This window comes from Capra hircus, chromosome 22 (genome assembly GCF_001704415.2).
Source record: "Capra hircus breed San Clemente chromosome 22, ASM170441v1, whole genome shotgun sequence".
NCBI classification, from domain to species: domain Eukaryota; kingdom Metazoa; phylum Chordata; class Mammalia; order Artiodactyla; family Bovidae; genus Capra; species Capra hircus.
In genome coordinates, this window is record NC_030829.1 from 21,867,106 (window position 1) to 21,894,590 (window position 27,485).

The 27,485-nt window shown below is 39.4% G+C and overlaps 1 protein-coding gene across 1 annotated transcript; it reads right to left on the minus strand.

Annotated features, from left to right (window-relative positions):
* LOC102189632 (histone-lysine N-methyltransferase SETMAR) lies at positions 3,034 to 14,875 on the minus strand. The gene is made up of 2 exons (XM_005695711.3): positions 14,656 to 14,875; positions 3,034 to 7,076 (listed from the first exon to the last, which is right to left on the minus strand). The coding sequence occupies exons 1-2, from the start codon at positions 14,770 to 14,772 to the stop codon at positions 6,273 to 6,275; spliced, it is 921 nt and encodes a 306-aa protein (XP_005695768.1). The 5' UTR covers positions 14,773 to 14,875; the 3' UTR covers positions 3,034 to 6,272.

Here is a 27,485-nt window from a genome sequence, read left to right on the forward strand (position 1 = left end):
ATAAACCCCAAGGATGTTCTTCACATACTCTTCGTAATTTGGCTGTAATTAAATGATCAAAGACAAATATTCTTTTAATTAATTGATTAACAGATCTCCTTTGGGAACTTATTCTAATACTTCCACAACATTTACCACCAAGATAGACTTACCATTATATGGAATCTAAATGAATCTTGACTGTGATAATATAATATGCATATGTTTGGTTTGGTGTAGCACAGTGTAAACTCAGAAATATGCCTGTAATGATAACCAAATTTATATGGTACTTTACAGCCTATATAAATACACTATTTTCTGTGAGTCCCATAACAACCTAGCCAGGGGAGCCAATTCCTTCCCTCCTTTATAAGCATCAAGGCCAGGACAGCTTGTGGAAGAACCACTGGCAATATGTCGAAATATTTAAAATTTATAAGTCCAGTTTGACAAAAATGTCTTCATAACCACAAGAATAGACATCATGTATAAAGTTACGGGTTTTTATATGACTAAAGTTGGCAAAATATCATATATGATGAAATTTAATTATCCTTGGGCTTCCCTCGTGGCTCAGCTGGTAAAGAATCCACCTGCAATGTGGGAGACCTGGGTTCCATCCCTGGGTTGGGAAGATCCCCTGGAGAAGGGAAAGGCTACCCACTGCAGTATTCTGGCCTGGAGAATTCCATGGACTATATAGTCTATGGGGTCCCAAAGGGTCGGACACAACTGAGCAACTTTCACTTTCCCTTTCAATTATACTTGTTCATTCCTGGCATCAAGTTGAGTTGGCAATGCTTGGATGGATAAAATTATGACCTGTGTGACTCATAATTTTTTACATAATTCTAAAGGATCAACTTTTCTTATCTTCCTTTCAGTAAAATCATAAATTGTGCTATTATAAACAGGATTTTCACACGGTTGATGTCCTGTTAACAGTGATGCCAAATGAGACACATCTTTTTTGAGTCAGTGTAGCTCTTCGATAGTCTTTTTTAAATTAAGCTTGAGAAAGCTTCACTGTGCTGAAACAGAGTTGAAAATAAATTATGAAATTTACTTATCATGTCCAAACATTTAATGATATTATATCTGATGAATTATCATTGTAGAAAAAGATGTTGACTTCGTCACATAAACTGCTATCACTTATGTTGTCATTTTAAGTATCTCTTTAATGAGAAAAATGAGAAGAACCATGTAATGTGAAGAACCGAGATCAAAATTCTAGACACACACATCTGCAAATTTAAGAGTAGTATGAATTACAAAATATTTGCCTCCATGTGCAACTATAATGCATACTGTGCTAATTTGTAAGAAACCACACAAACCACTGGAACGACAAACTGAGAAAGAGAAACAAGAAGATTGATATGCAGTACTACAAGGAAACCATACTTTGTTATTTAAGAATTGCATTCACGTTGAGAGGAAGGATCTGACAAATTAATTAATCTATCCATGTTCTTACCAAACTAAGTACTCCTACTGTTTAAAATCTTGCTGCTTTGTGAGCAGAGTCTATCTCTGATAGTGGTGATGGCCACAAAAAAATCACATTAGATGTAGTATAATGTAATCACATTACATGTTTTTTTTTGAGGACATGAATAAAGTGGAGAAGCATTTCCCTGGGTTCTGAGAGTGCTTATTCCTGAGAGTTCAGAGTTACAGGTTACCAGTTTCCATGTGAGAGGCACCCATATCTTCTTTCTTTTTCTTATGACAACTTTGAAAGTGTTAGTTGCTCAGTTGTGTCCGACTCTGTGACCCCATGGACTGTAGCCCTCCAGGTTGCTCTGTCCATGGAATTTCCCAGGCAAGAATACTGGAGTGGGTTGCCATGCCCTTTTCCAGGGGATCTTCCCGACCCAGAGATCAAACTTGTATCTCCTGCATTGCAGGCAGATTCTTTACCATCTGAGCCACTAGGAGATAGAATTCACATAACATGATACTCATCCCTTGAAAGTGGTTTTTCGTATATTCACCCTAAAAATAAACTCTGAACCCATTACCAGTCACCTCCTGTACCTCTCTCCACCAGCCCCTGGCAAAAATTAATCTACTTAATGTGTTTATGGAATTATTCTGGACATCTCATATAAATAGGATCATATAATTTGTGGCTCTTTGTGTCTGGCTTCTTTCATTTCACATATTTTCAGCATTTAACTGTGTTGTGGCATTGTCAGCACTTCATTCCTTTTTATAGCTGAATACTCTGTGATATGGATATCACATTTTGTTTATTCATTTATGAGTCAGTGGACATTTGGGTTGTGTCTACTATTTGACTATTACAAATAATGCCACTGTGAAGGTTTGCATACAAGTTTTTGTGGGACATGTTTTCATTTCGCTTGGGTCCACACCTAGGAATGGAGTTACTAGGACACGTGGTTACTCTATGCACAGTGTTTTAAGGAACTAATCAAATGACTTTACAAAGTAGCTGTGCAATTTTACAACTCTACCAGCAAAATATGAAAGTTCTAATTTCTCCACATGCTTGTCAACACGTGTAGTTGCCTTTTTCATTATAGCTATGTTAGTGCTGCATTATTGTTTAAACCCTTTACAAGTGTTAACTTATTTGATCCTCTCAATAATGCTATATCCAGAAGAGGGAATTCGGAGAGTTTCAGTAACTTGCTGAGCGCTCATGCACTGGAGAGTGGCGGAGCTGTAACAAGGAATGTGACACAAAGAAAACTCTGGACACTGAAGGGAATGATAACAAGCTGGGGAGACTTTCACCTCTTTTAAATGAGATCTTCCTGAATTTAAGATAAAGCCATCTCTTCTATGCAAGATAGGCTCCTGTTGATGTATACTCAATCCACTTCTGACTTATGTTTCAGTTAGGCTGTATTGGGGCTCAATATTGAAAACAAGAGGGAGTAAAATAATCTCTGAATATTCATTTCAATTAAGGCAAAAATTTCCGTTTAGTCAAGAATAAAACATACTAGCCACTAATATTATTTTGTGATTGTTAATTTGAAATTTTAAAAAATAATTTTAAAAAGACTTCAGAAGTTGTATTCTCCAAGTATGTTATTATTTTGGGCAAAAACAATTTCTGAAGTACATATCTCCACATTCTTAATGAATTCAGTGGAAATTGACATAAGAGCTATTTTTATGTTTTAATTCCATGAATACACACACCACCTTTTAAAATTCTAATTTTATAGTAATTTATAATTGTAAAAAGCAGAGAGTCAGACATGATTGAGCAACTTTCATTTTATATATTTTTATATTATAATAATCAAATAGAAGTATATCTTTTAATATTTGCTCTCAAAAGTATGTGTCAGCTTTTTTAGGAAGATAGCAATTAAGTAAATGCAGTTAATTCAGTGTCTATAAAAGATGCGAAAGAGTCTTAACTCTTACTTTGGGAATCTGATTTCCAGGTGCACGTGTGCTCAGTCATGTCTGACTCTTTGTGACCCCATGGATTGTAGCCCACTAGTCTCCTCTGTCCATGGGATTCTCCAGGCAAGAATACTGGAGTGGGTTGCCATGCCCTCCTCCAGGAGATCTTCCTGATCCAGGGATGTGAACCCCCGACTCTTAATGTCTACCTGAATTGGCAGGTGGATTCTTTCCCACTAGCACCACCTGATTTCCAGGACTATGTGCTGTTTAGGAATACACTTGTGTATGAGTACAAAAAAACTCCAAGGCTGAGTTGTCTTTGGAAGAGACATCACATGGAAGGTACTGCTCATGTCCTAACTGCTTATACATAGATAAGGAGCAGAGGGACGAAGGAAAGGGTATTTGTAGAATCAGTGACCCACTCATGTTCCTTCTGACCATTTCCTTATTCTTCTTTTTATGTTGTCGTTAAATTTTATCTTTACTTTTTATTTTTTGACCACGGCACACAGCATGCAGATTCTTAGTTCCTCAACCAGGGATCAAACCCACATTCCCTGCAGTGGAAGCATGGAATCTTAACCTGGACAACCAGAGGAGTCTCTCCTTATTGCTTCTTAAGTAGCTCATTTACTTGAAGCACTTGAAAGGCCATTTTAAAGTTCAGGTTACAAGCTGCCTTACAAAAAGCAGGACTGCTTCAAAGGAAACAGAGTTACAGAGGAAGGTTGGTATGAAGAAATGATTAGTTTGGAGGAAAAAATCTGTTCTCTTTTAGAACAGATTTGTATGTTTGTAGTTTAGGGCATTTTATGTGTATATAGTGTCATTTGTTCACAGGGAATCATTCCTGATGATGTTATATGGATATGCACACTGTAACATAGTTATTACTTTAACAGTTTCATTGAGATATAATGCACATACCATACATTTCATTCACTTAAATGTACAATCCTTTTTATGATATACAGGAGTACAATGTTATATATAATATGGGACCTTATGATATACCTTTTAAAGCTCAGTCTCTTGGTGGTAGAGTTTAAATGTACAAGAAAAATTATAGGGCCCAAGTAATCATTTTAGCTTTCAAAAAGTCTAATAAACCGTCACAGTAGCTTTGTTTTTGCTTTAAGGAAGCAAACACTTGCTTTAAGGAAGGAAGTTAGAGATGTTTGCCTCTCCAGAAGTTTAAATGCAATTATAAAATTTCCACCACCTTCAGTGGTGTGGACAGTGTTATTTTCATGTTGTTAAAATACGGAGTGAAGCTGTTTGAAGTTCTGAGGCATAACTTCACAAGTTTTCCAGTATAGCCATGGTATATAGCAAAATTTTTAGTTTGTTTCCTTTTATGACTTTTGGTTATACACATGGAAGTCATCCTCATGGTTATAGTTTTCATTGTTGGTGGTGATCGTTAGGGTTTTAGTAGGTGATAATCAATCATGTCCTTTTCCTTGATTTGTTCAGCAACAAATGAGAAATAAAATGCAGGAGTCAGACAGAAATGAAAATATCAGCTTTATTACTGATAAAATGGATTGTAAAGCAAGGCTTAGGTATATAGTCATAGCGTCCTTGGATCATTGATTAGGTTTGGTGCTAGTACTGGAAAATTCAAAATAACAGTAGCATCAATGATGGAAAGACTATTTCACACCTAAAAGTCCAGAGGGGTCAGATCAAGATTGGTACAGAGCACTGCACAATATACCATCCCCAGACTCCTTTCAGTGTTGCTGCTTTGCTGTGTGTGGTTTCCTTTTCATTTAGGGGACTAGGATGCATGCTCCAGCTCCAGTTATCATGTATACCTTACAGCCAAGAAGAAAAAAGCGGTGGGTAAGGGAAGGATGTCTCAATTTAAGGACACATTTTCCCTCATATTCCACTAACTGCAACATAGTCCCTTAGACACGTCTAACTAGGAAGAATGAGTACAGTAATATATGAATGAGTTCTGTTCCAAGAGCATGTTAATAAGTCCAATTTGTTCATTAAGTCCAACAAAGTTAGCCTAGGTACCCAACTAACACGAGCTTCCCAAGTGGTGTTAGTGATAAAGAATCCGTTTGCCAATCCAAGAGACACAGGAGACTCAGGTTTGATCCCTGGGTCAGGAAGATCCCCTGGAGGAGGAAATGGCAACCCACTCCAGAATTCTTGCCTGGAAAATTCCATGGACAGAGGAGCCTGGCGGGCTACAGTCCATGGGGTCACAAAGAGTTGGACATAACTGAGCACACACCCAACTAAAACAATTGACTATACAGTACTGTACTGTGGTAGGTTTATAATACTTTTCACACAAATACATAAAAAACAAACATACACACAAAAGAAAACATTTTTAATCTTACAGTACAGTACCTGGAAAAGTACATTAGTGCAGTACAATAGCTGGCATACAGGGGCTGGCTGAGTGAACAGGCAAGGACAGTTACTGACTAAAGGAGGTGAATGATGGTAGAGCTGAAGCATCGTCAGCAACAGGAGATGGAGGGCAAGCTGCGGCTTCGCTTACACCTGACGCTGATGGAATGCATGTCTGCATCTTTGACAGTTTGCAACCTGAATGTTTGCATGTAGAGTACTTACTATGTTCTCGATAGTCACATACCCAGCTAATAACTGAGAATTCTGATAGGAAGGGAGAGAGTGTTGCTGGACAATCTGTAGTCTATGCCACATTCCCAAATTAAACTTATGCAGCCAGGCAACCACTGGGCTCCTGTAGACTAAGGGATGAGTGAGCTGCTTTCTGGAGAGCAGGGACCAACCTCGAGGGTAACTTGCTTATAAGAAGGGAACCCAGGAAGGGCTGAGTCAACAAGCTTGGATCCTTCTCATTCTCTTCCACTGCGAGGCCAGACACATTTCTCCTATGCTCTTCCTTCCTCACTCGTGTTTGGCTTTTCTGAGGGGCAGTACAGGGAGCTGTCATAGGGCAGGAACGCAGCACATGATCTGGCACCACAATAACAAGGTTTTCTTAATTTCCCGTTATCTAACCTTTCTTTGTCTTCACTATTCATCAGATTAAGAAATCTTCCTGAATAGTCATAAGAGAGTTCTTCTTCTGGCAGAATGTCTCTGGCTGCAAAAAGTGCCAACTTTGGTACCATCGAGTCGATTCGGACAGGAATCATCAACAGGTTTGGCTCACAAGAATGGTTAAGGAATCTTCCAATATTTCCTATAGAGGCAGGATCCACAAATGTTTCCATTACCTGCCCATTACAGACATGCTCCCTGATGGCTATAATATAATTCGAATCATGTATTGTTTGTAACTGAATTCTTCTCTGCACTTCAGAGATTCCTAACACCTCACCGGCATATTCACAGACAAATCGTCCTTTTGGTATGAAGTCCAGGGTACGAAGTCCCCAGCCTTTGTGATCCGTCTTGAACACCTGGAGGTGGAACTGCAGACCCCACTGGACCACTCTGTTCCTGCAGCGCTCGCTGCACTGGCACAGGACATTGCATTCGAAAACTGGCTCAGCGCACTTTGCTTCGGATCCTATATCTCTGAGGCATGAATGATCGTCATAGTTATTCTCACGACGGAGACAGGAGCAAGTACCAGGGAGGCAGGGAGTTTTGAGACAAGCACATCCAGGAAAGGTTATTTGAGAGGGATCTGTATCTGCTCCAGGCCCAGCTACATGATCAGGAGTATACTGCAAAAAGCGAAACACTGTAAGTCAGCATGGTACGTCATATATATCTCATCTGTATTTCAAGCAGCTCTCGCTGAGACGCTTCCCAATTCCAACAAGCAGAACAAAAATGACAAAATATATTAAAATACTGTCTGAAAACATCTCCAGTTTAAAAAAAAATAAGGTTATTTCTTAGACTTAAAATTTGGTGGTTTCCTTTTAGGTATTGGAATAACACTAGGAAAAAATTATGAAATTGTCCCTGGTGGCTCAGATGGTAAAGCGTCTGCCCGCAATGCGGGAGACCTGGGTTCAACCTCTGGGCCAGGAAGATCTCCTGGAGAAGGAAATGGCAACCCACTCCAGGACTCTTGCCTGGAAAATTCAATGGATGGAGGAGCCTGGTGGGCTACAGTCCATGGGGTTGCAAAGAGTCAGACACAACTGAACGACTTCACTTTCTTTCTTATCAGATATTGGAAATTTTGTAATCCATTTTGTTTCACTCTTGGCTTTAAGTGTCAGGAAAATCAGTGCTGAATTTAGTTTTTGAAAACAGCTAAGTATTTTCTCTTTGGTTTTTGATCTCTTTTACGTTTATCTGATAATATACATGTACATATGTATTTTTATTGTGAGTTACCTGAGATCTTTTTTTAGGATAAGAAAGTCATAAATGATAAATCAATGACCTTTGGGAGAGTCTTCCATTGATTTTTTGAAAGAATTTTTAAAATTTGAAGATTACCTAAACTCATATATTCTTTCATCTTTTTAAAAACACTGTTACCTTATAGTTCTACTTGAGTCTTCACAATGTTCAAAGCAGAAATTTGGCAAAAAACTTGCAGACAGAATTCGAAAACTGGTTATATCATAGTAATAGATACTGAAATTTATTGTAGATATATTGTATACATATATATACAATAGAAATCTTTTTCTTATTAAGTGCAAAAGGGATAAAACAAAAACGTTTCTTGGTCTTTTAAATGTATCTGTATTTTCAAAATGTCACATTTATAAGATGTTATGAAAAATAAGTCCTAACTCTAAAATCTCTGTGTGAAGCCTTACCTCTGGTTATTTCCTCACTGGCAGAATGAAGCATGTTCTCCAACCCTGAAGATCAAAGTATCTCTGGTGAGCCCAGCGTATTTCTTTATATAGAGAGTAATTTATTGACTTATACTTGTTTTGTTCCAAAAAGGAACTTTTTAATGAGACTTACAAAGAAGTAAGATAAACAAACAACAGGTAAGGAAAGTAAGGTGAAGTGAAAAATAAGTCAAGTGAGCTTAGATACCTAAGTGTGCAGCAGAAGTAGACTGGACATCCGGCTGTGCACCACGATAGTCAAAGAGGGAAATATGGTTAGAGCTATGGCTTGTACTGTCCTAAGGAACAGTCTTACTATTCAGAAGCATTGACTTTTTCCAGTATGGAGACGGGAGAGAAATGTCACCAATGAGTCTGTCAAATTGTTCTTTTCCAGGAAGCAGTTTCATGGACTGCTTTTCATCTCCTTCATTCTGACCCTCAGGAAAGGCTGTTGGCATGCTGCCACAGCCTGTCAGCAAGAGACCAGTTGAATAGCCAGTAGTAATTCAGGGACTGATTTTAGTGCATCCAGAGGAACATTTGAACAACCTACCTTGCAGTCAGTTTTCTATTAATACTGTGTCAATACTTTCAGAAAAAGTATTGAACAGCATGTAGTTACACTCCCTGTGGAGGCCTCAGAGGAGCTATGCAGTTAGGTGCAGAATCCTATATTTTAAAAAAAGCTGAGCTGGGGTGAAGGATTGACATCCTCCTGTGAAAGAATGGTGAGTGGGTGTACCTGCGGGGGAAGGCCAATACTGCTTAAAAAGTGATTTGGGGGTGGAGAGCGGAAATAGCTTCTCTTGTTTGTGTGGGTTCTTACAGCTTTAGCTTGACAGAGGTGTCCTAAAAGGATAAAAGATGGCTTAGAAAAACATACCCTATCAGTCAGATTCAGTGACTACTGTCTTATACAGAATCTACTTCCAGATTTTAAGAGTCAACTTTGAAATGGTTACTGAGGCATTTTAAGAAGTGCTTGTAAAGTGAACACTTTACTATCACTTTGTAAAACTGTTCATGAAGAATTCTTTTCAATTGATGAGTTTTTAAAGGTACATATGGGGTTGAAGCAACAGTTAGAACTGAACATGGAACAACAGACTGGATCCAAATAGGAAAAGGAGTACGTCAAGGCTGTATATTGTCACCCTGCTTTTTAACTTCTATGCAGAGTACATCATGAGAAACGCTGGGCTGTAAGAAGCACAAGCTGGACTCAACGTTGCCGGGAGAAATATCAATAACCTCAGATATGCAGATGACACCACTCTTATGGCAGAAAGTGAAGAGGAGCTAAAAAGCCTCTTGATGAAAGTTGAAAGAGGAGAGTGAAAAAGTTGGCTTAAAGCTCAACATTCAGAAAACGAAGATCATGGCATGTGGTCCCATCACTTCATGGGAAACAGATGGGGAAACAGTGGAAACAGCAGCAGACTTTATTTTTTTGGGCTCCAAAATCACTGCAGATGGTGACTGTAGCCATGAAATTAAAAGACGCTTAGTCCTTGGAAGAAAAGTTATGACCAACCTAGATAGCATAGGCTATGGTTTTTCCAGTGGTCATGTATGGATGTGAGAGTTGGACTGTGAAGAAAGCTGAGTGCCGAAGAATTGATGCATTTGAAATGTGGTGTTGGAGAAGACTCTTGAGAGTCCCTTGGACTGCAAGGAGATCCAACCAATCCATTCTGAAGGAGATCAGCCCTGAGATTTCTTCGGAAGGAATGATGTTAAAGCTGAAACTCCAGTACTTTGGCCACCTCATGCAAAGAGTTGACTCATTGGAAAAGACTCTGATGCTGGGAGGGATTGGGGGCAGGAGGAGAAGGGGACGACAGAGGATGAGATGGCTGGATGGCATCACTGACTTGATGGACGTGAGTTTGAATGAACTCCAGGAGTTGGTGATGGACAGGGAGGCCTGGCGGGCTGCGATTCATGGGGTCGCAAAGAGTCGGACACGACTGAGCAGCTGAACTGAACTGAACTGATGGGCTTCCCTGGTGTCTGAGACAGTAAAGAATCTGTCTGTAATGCAGGAGACCAGAGTTTCATCCCTGCGTCAGGAAAATCCCCTGGAGAAGGGAATGGCTACTCACTCCAATATTCTTACCTGGCAAATCCCATGGACAGAGGAGCCATGGGGTCGCAAAGAGTCAGACACGACTGAGCAACTAACACTTTCACTTTCTTTAAAGGTGCATATAATTTTAATGTATTATAGAAAGCACTAAACTCTAAGGTGATTTTCTTTTTTGACACAGATGTATGTGTTGTATGTGCTTAGTCACTGAGTCATGTCTGATTCTTTTTGACCCCATGGACTGTAGACTGCCATGCTCCTCTGTCCATGGGATTTCCCAGGCAAGAATACTGGAGTGGGTTGCCAGTCCCCTTCTATGGGATTGTCCTAATCCAGGGATCAAACCCATGTCTCCTGTGGCTGCTGCACTGCAAGCAGACTCTTTACCACTGAGCCACAGGGGAAACCCTCTTATAGGGGTTCATAAACTGTAGAGTATCTACCAGGCATTCCTAAGATCTAGCACAGACACTCGACCTACTGAGTGTGTGGCCCACCACAGGACATGGGTGCTAGTAGGGGTGTGAAGTGGGGAGGTGGTAGAAATATCTGATGATAGCTTGAGTGTTCTGGATCCAGAGATGCCTACAGTTACTGCTCTTGGACTCTGCTGTTATTTGGGGCAATTGCTTCCCTTTTTTGCCTGAGTCAGTTTGTATTGTATTTATGTTTCTTACAAACAAATGAGTCTTGACTAATATACCCAGGGTGGAAGCTGAGCATGGTTCCAGGAAATGGCTGGAAAATTTAGTCAAAGATATAAACGGCTAATAAGCAATGAGGTCTCCAGCTGGGAAGTGAGATGAGAGCAAAGCGGGCAGGAGGCCAGCCAGGAACTCTGTGACTGCTGCCTGGAACTCTGGGCAAGCAATAGAGACCTTCTTAATGCGGAACATGGAATGTCCCATAGGAGACATGCACAGGTCCAGGCTCGTATTAGCACCATGACTTATAGCAAGTGACTTGCTAAACTTTAGGTTAGCAACTATAAATCAGGGATAATAGCTATATTTGAGGGGGGAATGTTCTCAAGAAATTTAATTAACATAATATTGTACTCTGTGTCAGCCTCTTCATACTTTTAAAATAGTCACTTTCTTAAATTCTTCTAGATATCATTTCTAGATTTTTATATTTATAACATCATATATTTCTGGCATATTACTTAAGCTCTCTAAACATTCCCTTCCTATCTTATCTCTCTTACAGGTTGCTATGAAGGAAATAAATGTGAGAAACCACATAAAAAGCTTACTCCAGTGGCTGGCTCATAAGTGTTCAATATGAATTATACAGTAGCCATTTAGTAGCGGTGGAAAAAAAACAAACAGGTTCTGCAGTTAAACCTCTCAGGTTTAAACATACTCAAACCAAAATATGTGTGGGAAACCATATGATTATCTTCCTACCTCCATTACTTAACCATCTGGAGCAGGGAATACCAAGAGCTGACCCAGTACAGACTGTCTTCATTCATCAGTAAATACTGCCTTATTGTCTACTCTATGCACATGTTCCACGGGGTCGCAAAAAAGTGGGACATCACTTAGCGACTTATCAACAAACAACATGCACATGCTGGGGTTTAGAAAGAATCACTCAGAAAAACAGAAAAGAGGACATGGGATTTTTATCACTTTTTCAGTTGTCACAATATAAGCTTTACTTTTTCCATGTATGAATCAAAGCACAAAATTGACCAGGTAAGAGTTGGAAATAAATACAAAATGATCAGTTCAAAATGCACTAGAAACCAGATCCTTGAAGAACTGGGTGGAGAATTCACGTTTTTTGACAGAAAACTTAAAGAGAAAATTTTTTATAAGCAGCCACCCAAGAAGCCAAAATGCAGAGAAGACTGTTAAAGAGTAAATATACCTCCTTGGCTACCCTCATATACAATTAATTTCTCCCTTCTCTGAACTATGTGTGCACTTATTAATAGCATGAACTTTGGAATCTTAAGTGGCAGAGACTTTCAGGCTCTCTGGTTGTACTAAGTGTGTAGGTCTGACCTTTCTAACAAGTATATATATCTTAAGGAGAGGCATGGTCATGAGGTTTGGGGTATGGAATGGTGATAGGTGTTGGGTTCCTATCCATGGTATTAGGCACAGAGCAGGTGACTCAGGGAGTGTTATTTGACTGCTTAATTTCAGCTCTGAATAATTTCTGATTGAAAGACTGATGTTTTTGAGTCACATTCTATACCACAGCCCCAGAAACTAAAACATGTCATTGCACAATATTCCGGGCTTAAACCCTAGGCCTCAATTCTGGATTTTAAGGAAGTGCTGTGAAAATCTTCATTCCTTTTTTGGTTGTTTTGAAACACCAGCTACAAGAATCTTTGTACTTGGCCTCTAGCCCCGTGAGTTTGTTTTTCCTCCAAGCAGCTATTAGGAGACTGTGAGCCAGATCATTCTTGTCAAGGCCAAGTTGAGATCTTAAAAAGGATATCCGAGGCTGGTTTTAGAAACCTGAAAACATGGCTAGATCCAGCTCTTAGTTCAAGAAAATCAGTTTATTTTCTACTTGTGTTTCAACACCAATAGCATTATGATGTACTTGCTTCCAATCTTGAGTATCTGAATGTCCTTTTTGCCTTTTCATATAGGACCCAAAAGCAAACTAGACACAAAGTTATTTTTACCTTGAATTCTCTGTGCCTTAATTCTTATGTGTACCTATGTCTGTGAAGGTAGGGTTTGGGGCAAGCAAACTGTTTTGACCTTTTTTAAGACTGGTATTGTGCTTCATGAATATATGGGAGCAAACTAGTTGAAGGCACTTTTAGACTTGTCATTACATGTTCCAGGAATGCTTTAACTTCTTGGTAAGGCTATAAGCTCCTTAAGGAAGGGAGCTTGTCTTCTATTTGTAACTCTTAGTGGTCTCAGAGCTGTGCACACAGCCAGGAAGCTAGAACACCATGGAATTGAGTCTTAGTTTCCTGATTTTCATTTAAGCCCACCAACTGTAGGTGTAAGGATCAATCACAGGGCTTCCTCCACCCCACCCCTTCCCCATACAGTGCTTTCTATATGCTCTTGTAAGCTCAAGGGCAGGAACTGTATCGTTACCCTTTTGTCTTCTATGCCTAGTTTAACATGCCGGGCACATGATAGGCACTCAGTTATTTTTTGAAGAAAGAAAACATAAATCAGTGTTTTTGACCAGGCATTTAGCAGTGTTTGGTGTTCAATAAGCTTTTTGGGATCAGTGTTTAATATGGTGCTTGTCAACTGTATTATTAACCACAAACTGCCGAACGTAGTTTGAAGAAAAATAACCATTTCCAACATAAATATCCTGCTCTACTCTTTGAAAACTGCTATGAATCTTTATTGTCTTACTTGATTCTCAAAATAACCCTAGGAAGAGGACAGGCAGGGTTTGATATTGATTATGGGTGTGACAAGGAGAATAAAACGTTTACTTTCATTTTGGAGATGAAGAAACTCAGGCTCTGAGACATGGCTAAGATGATAAACCCTGAGCCTAGCTCTCCTATATTTCCATGTACAGGGCTGTTTCACTCCAACATTCTTGTTTTTTGTGGGTTTGTTTTTTTCTTTTGGTCATTCCTTGTTTCTTAAGCAACATGTAGGACAAGCTCAGAGAGTGAAAAGTAGGAGCAGAAAGAGCTTTGAGGTAATATTAGTGAACATTTATTCTTTCAGCAAACCAGGAACTGTATTTTACCTGTAATTCTCAAAGCAATCTGGAAAGAGGTACTATTATTTTAATAGCACACGAGAGGGCTCTGAAGGTCTAGCCGAGGCTATTTATATTTGCCAAAGCTCTCATAGCATGGGGGAGGCCTCAACTAAGTCTGACTCTAAAGGTTAAGTTTTTAATCATGACACTGGGATCTTAAAAACAAGACACCTGAGACCAGAGAGGCCAGTGATTTGCTCCCTATCTTTCAGTGAGTTCTGGGGACAGAACTAGGAGAAAAAGCCAGGTTCTCAAGGCTTTTTCCAAGGCACCTCAGGAAACTTCTGGTTTTCTCTTAAGTGAACTGCCATTCTTAGGGTAGAAAAGACCTTGTAAAGGTCACTGTGAAGAGTTAACTGAAAAAAAACCGGAAACGACAATTTAAGACCTATTTCCACGCGCAGATAGCTGTGAGATTAGGTTAAGGAAAAAAAAAATGGTCGAAAAACTTGAACAACCCGAAGCAAGCGTGAGCGTCAACCATCGAAAGACGACGACTTAGCTAATTGCGAACCGAGCGCGACGACCTCCTACCCTACTAGCACGCTTCCTGGAAACGAGCCCGCCCGGACCCCGACGCTGCGCAGGCAGCGCGCGAGACCGCCTAGCCCCGCCCTACAAAAAAGATGCCGGTCACGCCCTCAGGGGCCGCGCGCGGCTCTCGGGCCAGCCGAGCCCCGCCCCTACCTGAAAGGGCTCAGGCTCTGCCCCTGGGGGCCAGGCGCTCACAGGCAGATTTTCAAGGCCACGCGCAACGTCCAGCTGGTCCTTCAAGGCCTCAGGCGCCTCCTCACACTTTGCCATTGTGCCAGGGCCGGTTCTCCAGGGCCTTAGCGGCCGTTCTGCCCCGACACGGTGCTCCTACCACCTAGACCGCTTGAGCCTCGCAGAGGACGCTGGGAGTCTAGCCCTGAGGCCCCACAGCCTCCTGGGAGCGGTAGTTTTTATACCGCTGCTCACGAGTGGCTTCTCGCTCCACGCTCAGCTTTCCTTCACTTTATTGTCTGGCTCACTTTTTGCTTTGAGTCAGACGCACAGCAAATAATACAAAACCTTGTAAGGTACGGACAGAGCTTTGGGGACACAGTGAAGTGCTTGACGTTTTCCTGTGCGCCCAGGGAGGGCTTTCGAGGCGAGGTCGTTTGTCCGTGTCTGAGGGTTTGGAAGTTTTACCTGGCGGGGGGCGGGAAGGGGCGCGCCCTACGCTGAGGTGGGGAAGGCACCCCTTGGGTGTCTGCAAACCTGAAATTTGTGGAGTGGCTCCGGGGCGTGTTACAGGGATTGTGCTCGGAGGCCAGGTAGCCTGACCTGGCATCGGAAGTCTGTGTAGGGTCCGCGCGCTCCCTGACTGGAATCTCTGTTCCTGTTGACGTCCCGTGCTCTGAGAAAACCAAGCCTGGTCCCGCAAAGGATGCCGATAACATCGAAATTGCTGAATCCAGTGGAATATTTTGAACTTTCCCAAAGCTCGTTGACTCGACTGTTCTGCTGCTTCTATGTGAAACCCTCTCTCACAGATGATGGGGGCCCCGTCCTGGGTGCGCTTGCCTCGCGCAGACCGTCTTTACTGTCCTGTCCTCGGGCGTGACTGAAATGGGGGCGGTTGTCACAGGTTTCTCTCAGGGCCCCTTTCTCACTTTCCCTGCAATTCCTCAGTGATAGCATCTACTTTTTGGCTTCAGATACTCTTATAAAAGTATTAGGGTTTCAGCTCAGCTGAAGATGGATTCCAGTTGTGGATCACTTCAGTTCCCTCGCTCAGTTCTATCTGACTCTTTGCTGCCTGTTGCAGTCCATGGGGTCGCAAAGTCGGACAGGACTGAGCAACTGAACTGGACTGCAGCACGCCAGACTTCCCTGTACATCACCAATCTGGGAGTCTACTCAAACTCCTGTCCATCACATTGGTGATGCCATCCAACCATCTCATCCTCTGTCCCCTTCTCCCGCCTTCAATCTTTCCCAGCATCAGGGTCCTTTCAAATAAGTCAGTTGTTCGCATCAGGTGGCCAAACTATTGGAGTTTCAGCTTCAGCATCAGTCCTTCCAAAGAATACCGAGGACTGACTTCCTTTAAGATGGACTGGTTGGATCTCCTTGCTCTCCAAGGGACTCTCAAGAGTCTTCTCCAACACCACACAGTTCAAAAGCATCAAATCTTCGGCACTCAGATTTCTTTCTAGTCCAACTCACACCCATACATGACTACTGGAAAAACCATAGCCTTCACTAGATGGACCTTTGTTGGCAAAGTAATCTCTCTGCTTTTTAATATGCTGTCTAGGTTGGTCATAGCTTTTCTTCCAAAGAGCAAGCGTCCTTTGATTTCATGGCTGCAGTTACCATATGCAGTGATTTTGGAGCCAAAAAATAGAAAGTCTGTCACTGTTTCCACTGTTTCACCATGTTTTTGCCATGAAGTGATGGGACCAGATGCATGATCTTAGTTCTCTGAATGTTGAGTTTTAAGCCAATTTTTTCACTCTCCTCTTTCACTTTCATCAGGAGGCTCTTTAGTTCTTCTTCACTTTTTGCCATAAGGGTGGTGTCATCTGCATATCTGAGGTTACTGATATTTTTCCTGGAAATCTTGATGCTGGGCTGGATGAAGCACAAGCTGTATTCAAGATTGAGAGTGGGAGGAGACGGGGACGACAGAGGATGATATAATTTGACGGCTTTACCGACACAATGGACATGAATTTGAGTAAACTCCAGGAATTGGTGATGGACAGGGAAGCCTGGCGTGCTGCAGTCCGTGGGGTCACAAAGAGCTGGACATGATTGAGTGACTGAACCAAACTGAACTGAAATATTCATACTGACAGGACTGTCATAAAGCCACACGTGTCAGGTTCACTCTGAAGATCATAGCCTGCTGCCCCAGAGGCTACAGATGTTCTTTGGGAATAGTGCATACAGTTATCACACAGTAGATGATTACACAGTAGTTATAAATGCCTTAGTGTTCTTATTTGTCTTCCCAGAGGATGATTCAAATGCAAGAGGAGATCCTTATTAATAGGAAAATGGAATCATCCTGAATGAGGAGTCTTAAACACCATTGGAAGTATAGGCATGAAGCTAGTTATCTAGTAAATATTTTATCAGACTTGGCTATGTACTTGCTGTTACCTAGGAGACAAGTTACTTATGCAATGCAATTGGTTAGAGTATAATTAAGGATGTAAGGAAGTTTAAGAAATTGAACAACGAAAGATCACTTGTAGGTGGGAAATTTGGAGAAAGCTTCATGGAGAAGGGGTTATTTGCCATAGACCTTGAAGAATGAATAGGATTTATGAGATTAGGAAAGGGCATTGCAGGAGAAGAAACAGTAGGAGTAGAATAAAGAGAGAAGGCTTTTAGACTATTAACTTAATATTCTCCTGCTGCTGCTGCTGCTGCTAAGTTGCTTCAGTCGTGTCCCACTCTGTGCGACCCCACAGATGACAGCCACCAGGCTCCCCCATCCCTGGGATTCTCCAGACAAGAACACTGGGGTGGGTTGCCATTTCCTTCTCTAGTGTCCAAATGTTTCTATGATGATAAAAATGTTCTGTACCAGCCATAGGTGATTGTTGGTTACCGGGATATGCTTAGTGTGACTGTAGAACTAAATTTAAATTTTATTTAATTTTAATCTATCTAAATTTGATTTAAATAGCCACATGTAGTTAGTGCCTACTGTATTGGGCAGCATATTTCTAGGATTTATATTTCATACTGTATACGTTTCTTTTCTATATACATTTCTACATATTATATACATTGTATATATACATTTCTTGTCCATGAAGTAGGCAATATTATCTCTATTTAAAAATTTTGGGGAATTGAAGTTCAGATAAATTAAGTAAATTACCTGGCGTGCTGTAGTTCATGGGGTTACAAAGAGTTGGACATGACTGGTGACTTTCGCTTCACTTCCATATGTATGACAGGTAGAGTGGGATTTGGGCCCAGGTCTGAAACTGCCTGTAAAGACAAAGTTTCTCACCATTTGTGTTAACATATCTTAGCCGTATTCAGAGACTGCCTTTCTTCCAGCTTGTTCAGTTGCTCAGTTGGGTATGACTCTTTGCAACCCCATGGACTGTAGCACACCAGGCTTCCCTGTCCCTCACTATATCCTGGAGTTTGCTCAGACTCATATCCATCGAGTTGGTGATGCCATCCAACCATCTCATCTCCTCCTTCTGTCTTCAGTCTTTACCAGCATCAGGGAAATGAGTCAGCTCTTTGCATCAGGTGGCCAAAATATTGGCACTTCAGCTTAAGCATCAGTCCTTCAAATGAATATTTAGGGTTGATATCCTTTAGGATTGACTAATTTGATCTCCTTTGCTGCCCAAGGGATTCTCAAGAATCTTCTCCAACACCACAGTTCGAGGGTATCAATTCCTTGGTGCTCAGCGTTTTTTATTGTCCAGTTCTCTCATCCATACATGACTACGGGAAAAACCATAGCTTTCACTAGATGGACCTTTATAGGCAAAGTAATGTCTCTTCTTTTTAATATGCTGTCTGGTTTGTCTTATCTTTTCTTCCAAGGAGCAAGCGTCTTTTAATTTCATGGCTGCAGTCACCATCCACAGTGATTTTGGAGCCCAGGAAAATAAAGCCTGTCACTGTTTCCATTGTTTCCCCATCTATTTGCCATGAAGTGATGGGACCAGATGCCTTGATCTTAGTTCTTTGGATGTTGAGTTTTAAGCCAACTTTTTCACTCTCCTCTTTCACCTGCATCAAGAGGCTCTTCAATTCCTCTTCACTTTCTGCCATACGGTTGGTGTCATCTGCGTATCTGAGGTTGTTGATATTTCTCCTGGCAATCTTGGTTCCAGCTTGTGCCTCATCCAGCCCTACATTTCACATGATGTGCTCTGCATATAAGTTAAATGAGCAGGGTGACAATATACAGCCTTGATATACCCCATTCCCAATTTTGAACCAGTCCATTGTTTCATGTCTGGTTCTAACTGTTGCTTCTTCCAGCCACTGTGGAGTAAATAAAGGTTTAGAAATGATGAAACTTAAAAAAATATATACTATGTATATATATATATCACACAATCTTTTATCTTATTTGAAAGTATAGTAATTGTAGATGAGGAACTTCCCTGGAGACTCAGATGGTAAAGAGTCAGCCTGCAATGCAGGAGACCCAGGTTCTATCCCTGAGACAGGATGATTCCCTGGAGAAGGGAATGGCCACCAACTCCAGTATTCTTGCTTGGAGAATTCCAAAGATAGAGGAGACTGGTGGGCTATAGTCCATGGGGTCACAAAGAGTCAGTCAGGACTCAGTGACGAACACTTTCTTTCATGTAGATAATGGCATCATTTAAGTTGAGAGTTGTTTTTTTTCCTAAGTTCTGTGTCCTTGGGCTTTGAAAAAACAACCAGGTTAATTAATTGTTTTGCCTAAAAAAAAAAAAAAATCTTTATCTTACTACTGGATATTCTAGTCCTGAAATCTGACTACCAAGAGTAGCCTCTTAGGCTACTGAGGCCTCTGCCTTGTGACAGTCAACTGTTATTGCCTTGATTTTACCAATTTGAGTTAGCTGAGAGAAAGAACTGAATAATATAAATCTATTTGCAGTTGGGGTTCTATCTCTTGGTACTAATCAGAGTGTAGGGAAAACCAATTTATGAAGGGCCACAGGAGCAATTTCTAGTTCCACTGTCTTTATCTTTTAGGCATTTTAAGTAAATGGAGGCAACCAAATTCTCCATTCCTGTGCCACTGAGGAGAGGCAAAATAAGTGGCCTTTTGAATGCCAGACTTTTCACCTTCAGAAAAGAAGGTGAGAAGTTTATTTTTATGGGAAATAAAACTTTCTTTGTAATAGTAGTAGGGTTTTTTCCAGTGTCATTCTAATCCTAACTCTTCCGCTTTCAGTTATATATTATAAAAACACTACATGGTTAATAAATGACTGATTATATCTTACAGGTCTGAATTTCCTTCCCTAGTTGATTCTAGCTTTAATCCCTTCAGTTGAAAAGTTTCACCTTTCATTTAGCTCTTCCCTTGTGATATTAATTTGCAATTTTTTAAAAAGTGAAATATTTTTTGAACCTATTTGCTTTAGTAAAGCTTTAGCTCTGGAAGGTGAAATTTTATATCCTGGAATTCACCCATGAGCTCAGCTTATAGGAACATTGAATATAATAATTTGCTTTTTACAGAGACTGGAAATTACAGAGTTGATGACAGGAGAAACCGATTCTCTCTGAAGATGAAATATGTGAGTCTTATCCTCACCTCTTAGCAAATTTATTAAAGTTTTCCCCCAAAGTGAGTTTTTTGTTTTTATTTGGTAAATTATATAGGAAGTTCAGATTGTGTTTTCTAGACCCTAGATTTTTTAGGTATTTGGTGCTGGGACTTTTGTCTTAATGAACTCTGGCAGTACCTCTTTAGGTAAGACAGTTCATTTTACCTCTGCCCTGGCGCTGAGTCCAGCCATCTGCTCTTGGTCTGAATTCAAACACAAAGGGAAAATACAAATTATAGCCGACTTGGTGGTGACAGCTGTTGGGAAAAAGAATCATTGTGTTTGATGGTGTCCTTTGGAAACAGACCAGGAGGTGAATCAAATACAGTGTATTGTTTCATCTTATCAGTGCCTGCAAGTTAGTTGAAATTTTAATTTCTAACGCACCTACCTATTTCTACTTCTAGAGGAAGCCCCTTCTGTCACATACTGTGTCATCGAAATGTTCTTGGATAAGGGTAGACCAGGATTGAAGTAAATATTTCACTTAACAAAGCACTTGCATGAGCCAGTGCATTGTGGATGTGCTATTTGTTTCAGTCTGTTTATTTTTAAACTAGAATGATCATGGACAGAATTGTATATTCTCTAGGGCAAATGATCATCTTAGTGATATTACTGAGCCAATATTTTATTTTCCCCCATTAAAAAATTTCTGTGCTAATTAATAATAGCTAAGTAAGGGGAGCAAAATTTTATATGAATAAATTTATATCTGAGCAACTGGAATTTTATTCCAAACCATGTGGAGTAAATCATATGCCAGTCTGTTTTTGTAACTAAGTAGTTACAACTAATCAGTTATTTCCATTTTTTTGGTTTTATTAGTCAGCAAATGAAGCTACAGCAGATCCTTAAATATAGTTATTGGAAGCACCCTTATATCTAAAGAAACACCGTATTAGGATTGTGATGAGGTGGGTAAAGAGATTAAAGGGTGACATCAACTTTGAAGGACAAGGAGATTTCTTGTGTTCCTTTTTGGAAAGTGTCTGAAATTCTTGATAATTTGGTTTTCAGCTTTGTGCTTGGAAACTTAATTTTTGTCTTTCCCCAAGGGTCAGTTTAAAAAAACCCGTTTTCTGCCATTGGCCAATCAAACAGGAGTATGGGATCAGTGAAAGAGACTTAGTAAAAAGCTACTTCATTTTCTTCTGTTGGAGAAACTTAAAAAGCTTATTCACTAACCATGAAGCCACATTATCTATTATTTACAACAAACCTTTTCTGGAGCAAAATGAGACATAAATTATATATTTTGCATTGTGAAATAAACTAAGAAGAACAGGAGAAAGGAAGGCATTTTAGACTGAATCAGAAGGGCAGAAAAATGCAGAAGGAAACAAAGATTTGTATATCTCTTTACATCTATATTTATGTAGATAAATATATCTAGAATTTTAATCTAAATGAATATAACTGGAAATTTTTGAGATAAAAATCTGTCAATTTATTTCGAGCAGAAAGAGGCAAAGAAAAGAAGTCTGGGTTATTTTTCGGCAAAGAGCTTATATCCCTCGTAATGATCTGTCCTGTTTTTACCCTGGAACTACTATCAGTGTTAACATGTCTTAAAATATTCCATTGAAATTCTTTATTTTATTTATCATTTAACAACTGAGTATTTATTGAGGGATTTACTTCTTTCAAGGCACTGTGATGGGGTAAGGAGAATGATTAAGTATTTGGTGAGCACGATTAATATGCCAGACAGTAGACACAGCCTTTTATGTGGGTTATTTTGTTCAATCCTTCGAGTCATTGTGCAGTAGGAACTCCTCTGCCTCTCCTCATTACATAATGCAAGTAGAGAAAATGAGATGTGTAAAAGTTAAACCTGATTAAAATTTTTTTAAAGTATTTTGATTTGTTTTCTGACTTCTGTTGTATAAATGTTCCTACCATAACCAGTCTCAGCCTACCAACAGTTTAACAAATGGCTTGAAAATTTCTGAGTAGTAAGCTATTGGTGAGAGCAGGCATGAGCCGGTTTCAGTATTTGCAGTCTACATGTCCTCAAAATACTTCCAGTGAATGTAAGACTTTGTAATACCAGCTGGAAAATAAGAGGAACCAATAAGGTAGCATGGAGGTTTACAGCAAAGACACATTTTCATTTAGTCATTATCTTATAATTTTAATTTACAATTAGAGATGATTCTATGATGTGGCCATTTAAAAACAATGACATTGGTTTTATTCACTGCTGCTGCTGCTGCTAAGTCGCTTCAGTCGTGTCCGACTCTGTGCGACCCCATAGTCGGCAGCCTACTAGGCTCCTCTGTCCCTGGGATTCTCCGGGCAAGAGTACTGGAGTGGGTTGCCCTTTCCTTCTCCACTAGAATTATTAAAGTCAACCCAAAGTGCATATGAATATAACATTATAAAAATCTGCCATCTTGTTGAATGATTGAAAATTCCTCAGCCTATTATATTTTCAACAATTACTTGTTTATGAATTATTCTATTGTCTAGCAAAATTCTAGAATATCATAAAATATTATTTAAAATCTTTTAATATTAATTGCAACTTTATGTTTAAGCCAAATGAAAATAATCTTCTTGTATTGATTGCATATAGAATAATTGCTTTCTGTATTTTCTCTCATATGTCCCTATGAAGTTTCATACCATTCACATTCGTATTTATTCTTTTAACAAATATTTATCACATGAATGTTTTTTACCTCCATCTTATGAGGATGCTGCTGTGCTAGTCCATAAACTTGTATGTTCACTGCCTCCAAATAGGGGTGAGAGATAGATGAACAAAAAAGTTAAGTTAGAAATTGGTGAAAAATATAATAGATGTAATAAGTTCAGTTTAGTTGCTCAGTCGTGTCTGACTCTTTTTGACCTCATGGACTGCAGCACTCCAGGGTTCCATGTCCATCACCAACTACTGGAGCTTGCTCAAACTTGTGTCCATTGAGTCGGTGATGTCATCCAACCATCTCATCCTCTGTCATCCCCTTCCCCTCCTGCCTTCAATCTTTCCCAGCATCAGGGTCTTTTCAAATGAGTCAGTTCTTCACATCAGGTGGCCAAACTATTGGAGTTTCAGCTTCAACATCAGTCCTTACAATGAATATTCAGGACTGATTTCCTTTAGGATGGACTGGTTGGATCTCCTTGCAGTCCAAGGGACTCTCAAGAGTCTTCTCCAACACCACAGTTCAAAAGCATCAATTCTTCGGTGCTCAGCTTTCTTTCTAGTCCCAACTCTCACATTCATACATGACTACTGGAAAAACCATAGCTTTGACTAGATGGACATTTGTTGGCAAAGTAATGTCTCTGCTTTTTAATATGCTGTCTAGATTGGTCATAACTTTTCTTCTAAGGAGGAAATGTCTTTTAATTTCATGGCTGCAGTCACCATCTGCAGTGGTTTTAGCGCCCAAGAAAAAAAAGTCTGTCACTGTTTCTCCATCTATTTGCCATGAGGTGATGGGACCAGATGCCATAATCTTTGTTTTTTTGAATGTTGAGTTTAAACCAACTTTTTTACTCTCTCACTTTCATCAAGAGGCTCTTTAATGCTTCTTAACTTTCTGCCATAAGGGTGGTATCATCTGTGTATCTGAGGTTATTGATATTTCTCCTGGCAATCTTGATTGCAGCTTGTGTTTCATCCAGCCTGGTATTTTGCATGATGTACTCTGCATATAAATTAAATAAGCAGGGTGACAATATCCAGCCTTGACATACTCCCTTCCCAATTTGGAACCAGTCTGTTGTTCCATATCTGGTTCTAACTGTTGCTGCTTGATCTGCATACAGATTTCTCAGGAGGCAGGTAAGATAGTCTGATATTCCCATCTGTTGATAGGCATAATACCCAGAGTAAAATTACTTATAGATGGTCTATAATTTGCTGATAAAATAATTCATACATAATGGTGAGGACATTTAAACTACATTTTGAGTAATGGTTAAGATGTAAAGATGAGGAATTAGAGGCAGAATAACTGGAGGTGATGGGAAAGCATGAGCAACTACTGTTGAGTGTTTTCTGTCCTCCCATTCTTAAAATATGCTTTAGGCTCTGAAGCAGCTATACCCTAACAGTCCACAAGGTGGTAGGATAACTCTATCCTTTTCTTCAAGTTTTACTGTTGAAAATAAGAAAAAAGTTTTCAAATGCTTTAGGAATTGTGATGAGGAATTTCAGAGAAATGCTTTCCTATGCCTTGATATGTTTCGATTCACATTTATAGGCAATCTAAGAGAAAGTCACACTTGATGTATAACTTGACTAAGTGCAGAATTCTTAAGTGACTGAGTCCATAACTTTGATAAAGAAATAAAATACTATTCAGAGGCACTAAACTTGGAAACATGTTTTATTTGTCTGGGTGCTAAGAACTGGGTATTTCTAAGTTTCATTGTGATTTAAAAAACAAAACCAACATAATTTAAATTTATTCACCATGGTGGAATGGTAAGTATGCCAGTCAGTATGATGTGTGATTCATGTAGTTTGCTTATATCTGGGTCTCATTATATCTAGATCTGCCAGTAGTTACAAAATGCAACTTAATAAGTTACAGAACAAGAACAAGTTGCAGAACATGTTTTAAAACATGTTTTTATCAATACAGTTTACTGGATGTTAGAATCATTTCTAATAAGAAATGATGTGTAGTATTTTTTGTAGCATTTTTTCACTTAGCTACCTAACACATGCTTATTGGGCACTTGTTGTATGTTGGCCATTGTGCAAGGTTTTATTAAATTAAATTAACTTTCATGTTTGCTCTATTTTTTAAATTAACGTTAGTGTTTCGAACAGGTGTAGTTTTACCAAAAAATGTGCAAATAGTACAGTTTCATAAACCCATATCCAGCTTCCCTTCTTAATTAACACTTTACATTTGTCAGATATGTTTGTTACAATTAATGCACCAATTTAAGTAAAAATAAATTCCATATTATATTCATATTTTATATTAGAGAATGGTATTAAAAATGATTATCTGGGCACTAGGTATGCTTCTTGATTCTGGAGTGTTGTTGATCTTAGGCTTGTTGTTGATATATATGTGTATATATATTTATATGTGTATATACATATCCATATATATGTATACAGATATACAGCATACATATATATGTATATGTATATACAACATGTATATATATATATACAACAGAAGCAGAAGATATTAAGAAGAGGTGACAAGAATACACAGAAGAACTATACAAAAAATATCATGACCCAGATAACCACGATGGTGTGATCACTCACCTAGAACTAGACATCCTGAAATGTGAAGTCAAGTGGGCCTTAGGAAGTATCACTATGAACAAAGCTAGTAGAGGAGATGGAATTCCAGTTGAGCTATTTCAGATCCTAAAAGATCATGCTGTGAAAGTGCTGCACTCGTTATTCCAACAAATCTGGAAAACTCAGCAGTGGCTACAGGACTGGAAAAGGTCAGTTTTCATTCCAGTCCCAAAGAATGTTCAAACTACTCCACAATTGCACTAATCTCACATGCTTGCAAAGTTCAAACTTCACCAAGCCAGGCTTCAACAGTACATGAACCGTGAACTTCCAGATGTTCCAACTGGATTTAGAAAAGGCAGAGGAACCAGAGATCAAATTGCAAACATTCGTTGGATCATTGAAAAAACAAGAGAGTTCCAGGAAAACATTTACTGCTTTATTGACTGCGCCAAAGCCTTCCACAACAAACTGTGGAAGATTCTTAAAGAGATGGGAATACCAGGCCACCTGACCTGCCTCCTGAGAAATATGTATGCAGGTCAATAAGCAATAGTTAGAACTGGACATGGAACAACAGACTGGTTCCAAATTGGGAAAGGAGTACGTCAAGGCTATATATTGTCACCCTGCTTATTTAACTTATATGCAAAGTTCATCATCAGAAATGCTGGGCTGGATGAGGCACAAGTTGGAATCAAGATTGCTGGGAGAAATATCAATATGCAGATATTCATATGCAAATAAATATGAATAAGAATCTCAGATATTCAGATGACACCACCCTTATGGCAGAAAGTGAAGAAGCATTAAAGAGCCTCTTGATGAAAGTAAAAGAGGAGAGTGAAAAAGTTGATTTAAAACTCAGCATTCAGAAAACTAAGATCGTGGCGTCTGGTCCCATCACTTCTTGGCAAATAGACGGGGAAACAGTGGAAACAGTGAGAGACTTTATTTTTTGGGGCTCCAAAATCACTGCAGATGGTGACTGCAGCCATGAAATTAAAAGATGTTTGCTCCTTAGAAGAAAAGTTATGACTAACCTAGGCAGCATATTAAATGACAGAGACATTACTTTGTCAACAAAGGTCTGTCTAGTCAAAGCAATGGTTTTTCCAGTAGTCATAAATGATAATGTGAGAGTTAGACTAGAAAGAAAGCTGAGTGCCAAGGAATTGATGTTTTTGAACTGTGGTGTTGGAGAAGACTCTTGAGAGTCCTTTGGACAGCAAGGAGATCCAACCAGTCCATCCTAAAGGAAATCAGTCATGAATGTTCACTGGAAGCTGAAACACCAATAGTTTGGCCACCTGATGCAAAGAACTGACTCATTTGAAAAGACCCTGATGCTGGGAAAGATTGAAGGTGGGAGAAGAAGGGGACAACAGAGGATGAGATGATTTGATGGCGTCACCGACTCAATGGACATGCGTTTGAGTAAGCTCCAGGAATTGGTAATGGACAGAGAGGTCTGGCATGCTGCATTTCATGGGATCGCAAAGAGTCGGACACAACTGAGCAACTGAACTGAACTGAACTGATATATATATATATATATATATATAACACACACACACAACATCTTTGTGTTGTTCATATATTTGTGTGTGTATATATATAGACACACATGAATTAGTATACATATACATGAATTCATACTGGTGTTTCCATTTCTAATCTGTTAGCACATGAATTATTCATTTATATGTCTCTTTCTCTGCTTATCTTTACTTTTATTTGATTTTAATTGAAGTATAATTGGCTTACAATATTATATTAATTTCAGGTGTTCAGCATAGTAGTTTGATATTTTTATATATTACAAAATGATCCCCACAATATGTCCAGTTACTGTTCATCACCACAAAAAGTTATTCCAATATTATTGACTGTGTTTCCTATGCTATATGTTATTTCCCCATGACTTACTTATTTTATAACTGGAAGTTTGAATCTCTTAATTTCCCTCATCTATTTTTCTTATTGCCCCACCTTTCCTC

What these genes read in the sequence shown, in the direction of transcription:
- LOC102189632 (XM_005695711.3), bottom strand. Translation starts at nt 14,772, where the DNA reads ATGGCAAAGTGTGAGGAGGCGCCTGAGGCCTTGAAGGACCAGCTGGAC. An exon ending in CAGAGCCTGAGCCCTTTCAG is followed by an intron (nt 7,077 to 14,655) that starts GTAGGGGCGGGG and finishes CGCTTTTTGCAG; the next exon opens with TATACTCCTGATCATGTAGC.